General features: G+C 38.7%; 2 protein-coding genes across 11 annotated transcripts in view; one reads left to right on the forward strand and one right to left on the reverse strand.

The window, feature by feature from the left end:
- The window catches only part of LOC119785549 (sodium/calcium exchanger 1-like), a 35028-nt gene extending 33088 nt beyond the window's left edge, over positions 1-1940 (forward strand). For all 7 annotated transcript variants that reach the window (XM_038288276.1, XM_038288275.1, XM_038288277.1 and 4 more), the window contains one exon: positions 686-1940. In XM_038288276.1, the coding sequence (XP_038144204.1) occupies positions 686-1062 (377 nt within the window). In that variant the 3' untranslated portion in view covers positions 1063-1940. The remainder of the gene's footprint in view (positions 1-685) is intronic.
- Positions 1941-4397: 2457 nt separating this feature from the next.
- The window catches only part of LOC119785461 (phosphofurin acidic cluster sorting protein 1-like), a 36806-nt gene continuing 28696 nt past the window's right edge, over positions 4398-12507 (reverse strand). For 2 of the 4 annotated variants that reach the window (XM_038288152.1, XM_038288151.1), the window contains exons 19-24: positions 10435-10477; positions 10307-10352; positions 10136-10223; positions 9851-10053; positions 6728-6838; positions 4398-5433 (exon numbers count right to left, since the gene is read on the reverse strand). In XM_038288152.1, the coding sequence (XP_038144080.1) occupies positions 5321-5433; positions 6728-6838; positions 9851-10053; positions 10136-10223; positions 10307-10352; positions 10435-10477 (604 nt within the window). In that variant the 3' untranslated portion in view covers positions 4398-5320. Of the gene's footprint in view, positions 5434-6727; positions 6839-9850; positions 10054-10135; positions 10224-10302; positions 10353-10434; positions 10478-12507 lie in introns of those variants that run through there. The other 2 variants (XM_038288153.1, XR_005281041.1) reach the window with 2 other exon arrangements.

Here is a 12507-nt window from a genome sequence, read left to right on the forward strand (position 1 = left end):
CGAGGGAATTTGAAATTCTATTCTGGATTTAACAGGAAGCCAATGAAGAGAAGCCAGGATAGGAGAGAAATTATCTCTTTTTACTTTTCATCAGAACTCTGGCTGCAGCATTTTGGGTCAGCTGAAGGCTTTTAACTACAGTTTGTGGACTTCCTGATAGTAAAGAATTACAATAGTCCAGCCTTGAAGCAACAAATGCATGGACTAGTTTCTCAGTATCACCCCTGGACAGGAGATTTCTAATTCTGCAATATTCTGGAAATGAAAGGACATTCTAGAAACCTCTTTGATATGGGATATGGGAAAAATAACACCAAGATTTTTTACTTTATTATCTGAGATCAATTTAGTCCCACCGAAATAAAGTGACTGACTAATCAGCTTCTTTTTCAGAGACACCAGTCCAAAGACTGTAACTTCTGTTTTGTCTCCATCAGAAGCAGAAAGTTAAGAGTCATCCAGGTATTCATGTCGTTAGTTTAATCAAGATTTATGGACATATATAGCTGAGTATCATCAGCATAGAAATTAATCCCATGCTGTCACATGATTCTAATAATTCATGAGACAAAGTCAGCTTCATGTTTACAACCAGAGAAACTTGAAGTCTTTTCACTGTTGTTGACCTACAAAATCAGGTAGAACAAATCTGAAACATATTTTTTTTCCTCTGTCTTTTTATCAGACACCTTCGCCAGTAAATTGGCCGCCATCCAGGACCAATACGCCGACGCCTCCATTGGGAATGTCACTGGAAGCAATGCTGTCAACGTCTTTCTTGGAATAGGTGTGGCGTGGTCCATTGCTGCCATCTACCACTACAGCAAAGGGCAGGAGTTTAAGGTGGACCCAGGAACTCTGGCCTTCTCTGTAACTCTCTTCACCATCTTTGCTTTCATATGCATTGCTGTCCTGATTTACCGGCGCCGACCATCCATCGGAGGGGAGCTTGGTGGTCCACGAATTCCTAAAATCCTCACCACTACCCTGTTCTTTAGCCTGTGGTTGATGTACATCGTCTTCTCATCGTTAGAAGCGTACTGCCACGTTAAGGGCTTCTAGAAGTTCTGCTTCGAACTGAAATTCAGGTTCTGATGGATTCTTATTGGTTCCATTCAATTCCTGCAGGTTCTAACAGGTTCCTATGTGTGTTTTTTGAAAGGTTACTAGGGTTTGTAAGAGAGTCTGATGAATTATGGGTTCCTACAGATTCCGATGATTCTGGCCTCGTAACCCTAGGCAGGATTTGTCAGATTGCTGTAACCAAGAGATTTGAGTCATTTCTGCTGGTTTCTTTGATGTTCTGTTATTTTATTTCTGAGCTTCTTTTGGAATGCTCGGTCCCATTTTTAGCTGCGGTTACTGGTGTGTTGGAATTTTTTAGGGGTGTTGTTAAATAGCCAGTTTTTGGTGTTCTGCTCTGTGCAGAACCATTTTAAAGCACTCAGTTGGACTCATGCAGATCTGACTCTTTTTGACCTCATAGTTTACTTTCAGAGAGTACTTAAAGTGATTTATTTTAGCTTCTTCAGAGTTCTACCAGGTCCAAATACCTTCAGCAGGGTTTTTTTTTTTTCTCATGCAAAAAACAGAGGTTCACCTGCTGCCCTGAAGGGACCTTGGACCTTTTGCTGCATTGGATTCTTTTTTGCCTGCAGAGGGCTGGTGACCTCCCCCAATCCCAGTCTTCAGTAAATCTCCTTGCCTGACGACCCCTCTACCTTTATTTGTGCACAATGTTTTAATATGCATGAACTTTGAAGCAACTGCCACAACGGGGACCCTGGGCAGCACTAAGTTTTTGTTCATCAGGAGATATCGACGTCCTCGGAGATCCCTTAGTTTTATTCTGTGCTGTGGTTGTTTGGTTGATGTCAGCATAAACTGGTTGTTCAGTACATTTTCTCTTTAAATATATTAAAATTCAGTGAGTGATTATTTGTCAACTCTTGTTTTCAATGTTTTGAGCTAGCGTGTGGTATATTGCCCACACCTTTAGGGTGTGCTTCTGCTTGATGTGGATGTCCACATCACCGGACCTTGAAACAGCTCCTCTAATTGAAGTCAATGCATCAGCTGACAGCACTGTTTGGATCTGATACGGACATTCACACAAAACTCTTTCACATGTTTTATAGTTTGGATAAGAAGTTGCAAATATAATTGAATAGGTCATTAATATAAAGTGCAAATATATGATGCAACCATGCAATGCCTCTGATCCAGATGCCTACTGTTGTGTAAACGTCAGCTGCTATGGAGAAATAGCTGCAGAACTGGGTTCTTCAGATCCCACGTCTCCTGCATTGCACTCCCTAGTTTCCACTTGATCTGCCAATGAGTCTATGTTCACAATGCAGGTCTTTATGCGCAATTTCTGAAATCAGTTTATTTTTTTCGTTTTCTTTGAGGTCAAATATAGAAAGAAACCAAAACTCTGCATTCAGACATTTTATCGTAAACCTGGCAGCCAGATTGATAATCTGTATCTCTCATGAGGGGCATTCAGGTGAAACTTGAGCTGAGGTTTTTAAAGGCCACTTATAACTGTTTGTTTGTGCATTTCTTTTAACTTCTGAGATAGGGCACCTTTAAGAAAGGGGGCAGATTAATACAAGCTAAGTAATCTTTTGCAGACAAGAGTCCCATACTCTTATATGTACCATCAAATCTGGCCTCGAACGAGATTTCCAAGTAATAATTGAGGTTTAGCATGTGCCCTCCGCACCCCCTATGTCAATGAAAAGTGATGTCAAAGTTGAATAAAGTTAACTTTGCCTGTTCCCATGATCCAGCCGTAGCTCCTGGAATTTCTGAACTGGGAATATCTGAGGTAGGGCACAAACGAAGCCTCAGTTAGTTCCACCCTCAAAATGACAAAAGTTGAGCGAATGAAACGGTCCATACACAAGAGAGACACTATAGGCGTATAAAAAAATAAGCCACAAGCTCAGAGGAGAAGCACGCACAAATTCTTGGATATTGGCAACCTCATTTTATTGAATGGTAAAATTGAGCAACAGCTAACTAATGAGGCAGAAATTTGCTGGATTAGGTGTATTTTGAACACAGCATAATCCTGAATGTGCAGTGACTCTCTTATTCACATAAACCATGTTTTGGAAATGTTGGCTATGAGCCCTGCTACAATTAGAGTATGGCATTTACCACCTTCTGCCTTTGCATTAGTTTTAATTTCGTTACTGGCTCTGTTGTCTGTATTTTACGGACCCCCTCTGGTGACATGGGCTGAAGTTTTTTTTTTTTAAAGATCTATCTGGTGGCCACGACTAACTAACGCGTGGCCACCAGATGGATAAGTTGTGGCCACGACTTTTTAAGTTTTGGCAACAACTTACTAAGGCGTGGCCAGGAGATAGATAAGTTGTGGCCACGACTTTTTAAGTTTTGGTAACAACTTACTAAGGTGTGGCCAGGAGATAGATAAGTTGTGGCCACGACTTTTTAAGTTTTGGCCACAACTTACTAAGGTGTGGCCAGGAGATAGATAAGTTGTGGCCACGACTTTTTAAGTTTTGGCCACAACTTACTAAGGCGTGGCCAGGAGATAGATAAGTTGTGGCCACGACTTTTTAAGTTTTGGCCACAACTTACTAAGGTGTGGCCAGGAGATAGATAAGTTGTGGCCACGACTTTTTAAGTTTTGGCCACAACTTACTAAGGCGTGGCCACGAGATAGATAAGTTGTGGCCACGACTTTTTAAGTTTTGGCAACAACTTACTAAGGTGTGGCCAGGAGATAGATAAGTTGTGGCCACGACTTTTTAAGTTTTGGCCACAACTTATCTATCTCGTGGCCACGCGTTAGTAAGTCGTGGCCACGCCTTAACATCTTCAAAAAAAAAATTCTGCCCATGTCACCAGAGGGGCTCCGTAGTATTTCACAACCAATAGATCTCATGTTTTTGCATCGTTGACTTCCATTGCTGAGATTATGTAAACACAAAAACATGGTGGGGCGTTCTGGGTATTCATAATACTTTGTATATTCATATATAGGAAGGAACGAGGCGGTCCAACCAGATACAGTTTATTTAATGCAAATTAAGATTTATAAAGGAAACCTGCACATAAACTTTCTTCTTGTGAGAGTTTTTCTTTGCATCTTACTTTACGATATGTCGCAGCACTGGTAAGTTCTAGTATGAAAGCTGTGCTCTAATTTAAACATGAGTCCCTCAGAAGAGCAAAAAATATCATAGTCCAGTTTTGGTGTCAAAGTTCTGGCGCTGTCCCTCCTACAGTCCTGAATATTTTTCTGTACGAAGTGAAAAAACATATGCAGGGACCAAAGAGAAACTTTTAGTTTACTCAAGAAACTGACCAGAAGATGTAGTTTTTATTTATTTATTTTCATTATGTAAATGAAAGAATAAATACGTGAAGAGGAAAACATTTCTAAGATATAAATCTTTTCCAACATGAAATGAATATACACACAGAATTACATTTTACGAATAAATCCGACCGTTTCACCAACTCTATGAAACTTTGTTTCTGTATGGAGTTAATTTTGTTCCATTAATGTTGCAAAGAAAGAGTTTTGTAAATGGAAATTAAAAAACGTGAAACCAAAAACTATACTTTAAAATAGTCTTTTACAGCTTTTATTTTTTCAAATACTTTTTTATTACTCTTTTTTTATATTAAGTTTGACCAATTCTTTTCAAATTGTGTCCTCTTCCCTTCAGGGGGCGGGCTTTCCTCTATAGTGACGATAAAAGACGCATTTCTATTGGTCTACTGGACACAACAACTTTTTGTTGGACCAGAGTGAGCGTTGTATTAGCCTTAAAGTAAAGAGAAAACATAATTTAAAGAATACAATTTGTAAAAATCGATCTGAAAAAACTATTAAAAAAAAATAAAATTGAAAATATAAAATATGTTAAAAAAAATAAATAAAAAATCTAAGAAACAAGGGGGAAAAAATGTATTTCGGTACTGCAATTTACATTTAGGAAACATCTTTGAAATAATAGTAACAAATTCACTCCACACTTCTGAATGATGAATAAAAAAATAAATATAAACCATAGAGACAGTTTCCACCAAGAGATTCATCCTTCAGGTTACATTTTTTTGGACTTCCAATATTTCCAGTTGTTTTCACAGATTAAGTAAATCAAATGGGACATGCTGCCTGGTCAACTGGGTTACCCCAACACTGCTTCTCAGAACTGCTTCTTAAATTAAAGTTGGGCTCAAACACAATTTCCTATCCTGCTGAGACAGTAGGAAACAGGGTGGTGAAAACATCTCAGAGCCTCATTATAAGTCACCATGGTAAGGAGGAAGTTCACAGTTTGCTGTAGCCGAAGATCCCGACAGGAAAGTGCTTGACGTGCGTCGGCCACTGAGCTGCCAGCTGGAAAAACTTCACGTCGTTCCACTCGACACCATCAACTGACACTGGAGGAAGACAAAGAGCATTTTTTTTCAACAAGGTTTTATTTATGATAACTCAAAGAACGTCACTTCCAATGAAAACAGTATCCTATCTTTACAAATTTTCAAAATGACTCAAATAAAGAGTTTATGTTAGAGTATCTCTTCTTGGTCCAATCTAGAGACTTTTATTCTGAGACAGCCAGATGACCATTTTTGGTATACTAGGAAAATGATCTAGAAATAAGTAAAAATGTCTTGTGTATTTACCCTTAATTTGAGTAGGTAATTCATGAGATAATTAGGTAATATGCACTTGAAATAAGACATGCAATTGTTTTTCCTTATTTTAAATGTGAATTGTTTCGATCCATTAGCAAAAGGCCTCACTTTCCTCCTCAATCTAAGAAAAAATTCACTTTTTTAAAGAAAAAATGACTTATGTAGATTTAAATTTTTTGCAGTGTAAAAGTTTTAAGGGCCTGTATCCTGCAAAATCAACTTGTTTTTAGCTATGCTATAATCAAATTCCTTCTTCCAAATCAGACACAAGTGGTATTCTCTAATTGATCCTCATGAGTTCTGCAGTGTGAGCAACAGCCCCTCCCCGAGCTGTGAAAATGAACAGCTGGAGAAGAAGGCCCCCCTCCTGGAGGCCGCTACCTTAACCACGCTGCCGCTCCAAGTCAAGACGAAGCGAGGTTTTTTTAGCAGATAATTGGCACAGGGCAGAAACGTTTCTTTTTTTTTTAGCTAATGTCTAATCTGTGAAAATCTTTTTATTGACTTCTAGAGTTGGTGTTTCTAAAGTGGAGGATGGGAACCGTAGGAGGGTCACAGTTTCCACAATCATGGGGACCAACAACTGAGAAGAAGTTCTCTTCTTGGGGTTTAGGACTAAGGTGGGAATTAAGTTTAGTTTAGGTTTAGGGTCAGTTATGGCTCAGGGTGCCATAGAAAGAAATGGAATAAGAATAGAAGTTCATGGAAAGTTCCAACATAGATAGTAAGACAGAGCACCTGTGTGTGGTCTTGTTTTACCTACAATGTGACGGAAGTGTTTTGAAAAATATCCTACATGCGAGGACTTACAGGTACATATGGGGACATTCAACTGGTCCCTATATGGCAAAGTTCTGTTCTTTGAGTTGGGGTTAGGTTTAGGACTAAGGTGTGAATTCAGTTTAGGTTAGGATTGGGTACAACTTGGTAATAGGTAAGGTTAGGGTAAGGGTCTGGGTTAGGCCATATAAAATGAATGCAAGTCAATGAAATGTCCCCATATGTCATGAAAACAAAGCTGTGTGTTTGTGTGTACCTCTGAGTGTGTGCTGGTGTTTGGACGTACAGATCAACCTGCTGATTCCGTCGATCACCTGACTCCTCGACTCCACCTCCTTCTCCTTGGACTTTTTGCTGAGGAACATGACTAATACACAACAACACCATCATCATCATCATCATCATCATCATCTTTATCTGCTTCGTCATCCTCTTGGAATACTTTGCAAAGTTACACAGTTAGCTGGCCCTTAAGGTGAAATTATTCATTCCTTCATGGTTTTCCAGATGCATTAAAAAAAATCCTTTTCAATTGAATTATTTTTCATAAAACTGTCCTAAATACAAACAGAAATGTGTATCAGATACAAGTAAAGTGGAGAAGGACAACTAGAATGAGCAACAATAGCTAGCATGTAAGATTAGGTGGTTAAAATGAGCTAAAGCACGCTGAAATAATTCAGCAAGGTTAACTGAAAAGGAAAATGCTAAGTTTTCATAAACCAATGAGACAATTACAGATAATTACAAAAGAACAATGAACACGTCTCTGATGTATAGCCAGAAACTTCATGCGTTAGCCTGAGCAGCTGCAGGCATAGATATAGAGTTGACCCTGCATTAGTTAGTTGCTGCAGCTCATGAAATACGGCCGCCATCTTGGAGGGGTCATCCTACTTACTAGGCCAGGGGTCTTCAACGTTTTCCAGACTGATGGTGAGATGAAGCGGGGAACTCCTAAATATATATCTTTTATGAAACTGTGTTATATAAACCTGGTCCTACAGTCACTCTATTGCAGACGGAGTAATGTAACGAAAGTAATTTCTCCCTGGGATTATTAAAGCATTTCTGATTCTGATTCCTGGTTGATGGGACAATGAAACGGTGCCCAGCTTGAAAGAGCTCCTGTGTGTCTCTGAATGTGTGCATTGATGACTGAAAAACATCGTCTGCCTCCATTTATCTGTTTACTACAGTGTGTTAAATTCAAGTTAATGTGTATTTAAGGACATTTCAATAAGTGGAAAAAATTGAAGGGGGGAATATTAAAAAAGTCTAATTAACTAAAACTTTTGCAACCCCCTTGAAGTACCTCCGTGGACCCCCTAGGGGTCGTGGACCCCCTGTTGAAGACCTCTGCACTAGGCTAAACCAAAACAGAAGATGCCTCTGCTAGGGATGCACGATATTGGGATTTTGGCCGATATCCAATATGCCGATATTTTAAAACTCATGTAGCCGGTAACCGATATCGATACTGATGTTAAGGCTGGACAAAAATAAGTAGTCATTGAAAATAGCAGTTTTGTTATCCATTTCTGACACTTTGAAAAATAATATACTCAAATATATTTTCATATGCTGATATCAAATTGATTTTTAAAAACGCGGTATCGATCTATTTTACTTTCAAAATCTCGTGAAATTTCGACGTTCTGTTACAAACTCTCGTGATATTTTGCAAATTCTTATGAGATTTTGTTAGTAAAATAGATCGATACCGCGTCAATATATCAACATATAACAATATGGCAACATTTCTTGAATTTTCGGGGGATTTCGTAGCATAACGATGACATATAGCAATATTTCATTAGTAAAAGAGATTGATATGGTGTTTTTAAATGGCAATATATCAGCATATGAAGATATTGTGATATTTTAATGTATCAATATTTTTTCCCTCGTCTTTAGAAGTTTTTAAGTCTGTAAAAAAGAAGTTTTTGAGGAAGAAGAAGAAGTAGTATTTTTTTTTTTTCAGACTTTAGAAACTCAGAAGCTGATCAAATATCAGGTTAAATATCGGTGGGGGGGCCGATGTCCGATATTCAGTTTTAAGGCCGATACCGATAGGGGGCCGATTATATCGTGCATCCCTAGCCTCTGCCCTTTGTGTGTCCTGGGCCGATCGACAGCTTTAAACTTTCTCTTATCAGAGCCAGAGGCCTTAGATTGAGTGAAAACATATCGGAGAGCAAGAATAACAGAAAAGAAACCTAATGTATTTTCTGTTGTTGGCAATTTGAAATTGATTTACCACATCTCTGGATTTTTGAAGATGTTATTGAGGACTTTGCCTCATCAAAATTCTGGAGAAAGCTTCCGTGAATAGAAGTTTTCTTTTTCCAAAGCGAAATCTGAATAAGTACAGTGGAGATTTAAGCAATTCAAATCTCAAACAGTCTTCTTTCATCTTATACATTTTATTATTTCTCCAAAAGATTGTGGTGTTGCTTTTAAGACATGTTTGTTTCTGCTGCAGTGGAGGACTGAGATGCTAGAAGGCTGAAGATTATCCCACGCTCCATGCATGCTGAATGGTTTCCTCAGCAAGTGCTGCTAGTTTTATTTATTATTTACTGTTGGAAAGTTTCTAAATGGTCTTGATCATTTTGAAGGATTTATGTTTATCGTCTTGTTCCTAAACTTAATCAAAGATGTGAATGAATTGTTTCCAGAGGAAGGGATGAGAAGTTTTATTCATCCAGTTCTGTTTTCCTTCACTGTCTGATCGGTCCGTAAATAAATTTGAAAAAATTTGTTCTTTCTTTCTTTCAAACATAAGGAGTCATTTATTTAATGATTTCTAAATCATCTTCAACAGTACAGCGTCCAGAGAATCATCCAGACCAGTGGAGAAAAATGCTAAACAGTCCAGACCAGGAGCTGAATACATAAAAAATGAAGAGAGGTGAAGCTTGAAAATAAACATCTTGAGCACAGTTTCTCTCACTGCAATTATATTTTTCTACTTGTTAGATGATTCAATTTAATCATAACATTTCATTAAGATACCCTGCAAAATGCAATCTCTTTTATCTTAGTTGACAACATTTATCTTATTTGATGTGTTTATATCACAATGCTGACACTTAATTGGTGATTTACTGGTATTACTGTCTTAACTATGACATTAATATTGGATTATATAAGGAAAGTTTAATAAAAATACACACACAAAATGTGATACACTGTTGAGTATATGACCCACGACTTATTTTGACATACAAAGAACCAACTCATCATAACCATAGATTTTTTTGTGACAAACAGTGATGAAAAGTGTCCACTAGGGGGCAGTAAAGCACTATGATTCAAATGTTAATCAAAGTTGAACTAAAAAGCATCCTGATGGCTTAACCTTCCTCCTCCTCACCTTTTTTATTCTTCTCCTTCATCACCACCGTCATACTCATCAGTTCTCCTGCACTCAGACGGGACACCTGAAGGCAGCGGAAGTTGTTCTTCAGACTGTTCTTCATCCCCACCTCCTTTCTCCACTCAGCTGCACCCCCTCCTCCTCCTCCTCCAGAATGTGTCCAGTAGTCCACCTGCAGACCCATCATCTCTGCTGAAGAGCTGATCAGAGAGGAAGTGGAGATTTCATTGGATAATTTTAGGTAAGATGTCTCCAAAGAGGGACATTGTGGACAGGAAGTACCTAATGGAGGGGGACGGTGGGGGTGTGGAGGTGAGTCCAACCCCATACTGGCAGGGAGGAGATCCCAGTATGAAGTCATCTGAGTCCACTGTATGTGGACAGGTTTTGGGGGGGGGGGGGGTTAACAGAGTCCACGTCAGTCGAGCGAGGGGTCGGTTGATTCAGACGTACCTGAGGTCGACAAGAAGTTCTGTTCAACGAGGCCAACGTTCACCACCTGAGGACAGACAGACAGGAGGAGCAGGTCAGCACTGGAAGCAGCTGCTGTGATGGTACTTCCTGTCTGCAGTGCGTCTTACCCCGATAAATGGAACAAACTTCTGAAACGAGTCGTCTTCAGGGCTGCAGAGAAAAAAGTTATCATTTCAGAGGATCTCTCTGAAAATTATCCTCTTTGCTTTGTCTCTGGATTAAAGAACTGGAGACTTCATCCTAATGTCTTCATCCTTCTAATGTCAGCCACTGATCTGATTGATAAAGAGCTAACAGTACCGAGAGGTCGGTGCTAGCACATGAGAAGCCAATGCTGGTAACTGAGAAGGTTTAATTAATCTCAAACTGGATTTATTATATTCTCCTATTAGTCTAGAATAACATTATCCAGGTTTTATGAAATTGAGTACTGTAGTATCTAAACTAGAGCAGATTGAACAGGGTTCGTACACCTTTTCCAAAGTCAAAATCAAGCACTTTTCAAGCACTTTCAAGATCCATTTCAAAACTTTTTCCTTACCTTACACCACCACCAGTTGGATTAATCCTCTGCCATGGCGTAGTAATATAACCAACCAGAGGGTGTCGCAATTCAGTATTATCAGCCGTAGAGTTATCAATGCTGTTTTAAGGTCTGGGCCTGGCAATGAATTAAAACTTTGTTTTTTTGGGGGTTTTTTAGTTTTGTTTTTTTGGAACGTTGGCGAGGCGGTAGCGTGACTTTGGCGAGACGGCCCGCAAGATAGTGCTGCAATACTGCAATAACACTGCAATACTAACATTTAGGGATGCACGATTTAATCGGCCCCCTATCGGTATCGGCCTGTATCGGCCTTAAAAATGAATATCCGACATCGGCCACCCCACTGATATTTAACCCGATATTTGATCAGCTTCTGAGTTTCTAAAGTCTAAAAAAAAAAAAAAATACTACTTCTTCTTCTTCCTCAAAAACTTCTTTTTTACAGACTTAAAAACTTCTAAAGACGAGGGAAAAAATATTGATACATGAAAATATCACAATATCTTCATATGCTGATATATTGCCATTTAAAAACACCATATCAATCTCTTTTACTAATGAAATATTGCTATATGTCATCGTTATGCTACGAAATCCCCCAAAAATTCACGAAATGTTGCCATATTTTTATATGTTGATATATTGACGCGGTATCGATCTATTTTACTAACAAAATCTCACAAGAATTTGCAAAATATCACGAGAGTTTGTAAGAGGACGATGAAATTTCACGAGATTTTGTAAGTAAAATAGATCGATACTGCGTTTTTAAAAATCAATTTGATATCAGCATATGAAAATATATTTGAGTATATTTTTTTTTAAAGTGTCAAAAATGGATGACAAAACTGCTATTTTCAATGACTACTTATTTTTGTCCAGCTTTAACATCAGTATCGATATCGGTTATCGGCTACATGAGTTTTAAAATATCGGCATATCGGATATCGGCCAAAATCCCAAATTTGTGCATCCCTACTAACATTACATTATCACACCGTACTCTCAGTCACTCAGTAACTTAGCCTGTGAATTCCTAGCTAGCAGTTACTAGCGTAAACAAATAGGCTCTAACGTTAACGTGTACTAGGCTACTTCAGTTGGCTTACTTAAAAAGTCTATGACTCACCCTTCATGTGACTCGACAGCGCAGACTCGCCCTTTGTGAAAAGCTGCACATCTTTTTTGCAGACTTTACAAGAAGAAACTCGTGGGGTTTGTCCCCGTTTAATCCATAATTTGTATTTTTTTATCTTCCAGCCAACGTTCATTGAAACGACAACCTCCCAGCATGATGCAGTAGTGGTTTCATGGGGGCGGAGTCACACATGGAAATAGACCGGCAGATCGCAGTCGCACATAAGCGAGCAGGTTTCATTTTCGGGCTCTCCAACATTTTATTTCTTTTAATAAACACACGATTCAGTTAGATAGGTATGTTTTGCGACATAAATAGTTACAATTTCAAGCATTTTCAAGCATTTCATCCAAAATATAAGCACTTTTCAAACCTTGAAAACACAACGTCAAAATTCAAGCATTTTCAAGGATTTCCAGCACCCGTACGAGCCCTGATTGAAGATACCTAAGGTAAGAGAAAAGTTGGCATAGCCCTTTAGGCGTTTCCTGTTTTGAA

This window comes from Cyprinodon tularosa, unplaced genomic scaffold, assembly GCF_016077235.1.
Source record: "Cyprinodon tularosa strain WSP-4 unplaced genomic scaffold, ASM1607723v1 ctg25, whole genome shotgun sequence".
Classification (NCBI taxonomy): domain Eukaryota; kingdom Metazoa; phylum Chordata; class Actinopteri; order Cyprinodontiformes; family Cyprinodontidae; genus Cyprinodon; species Cyprinodon tularosa.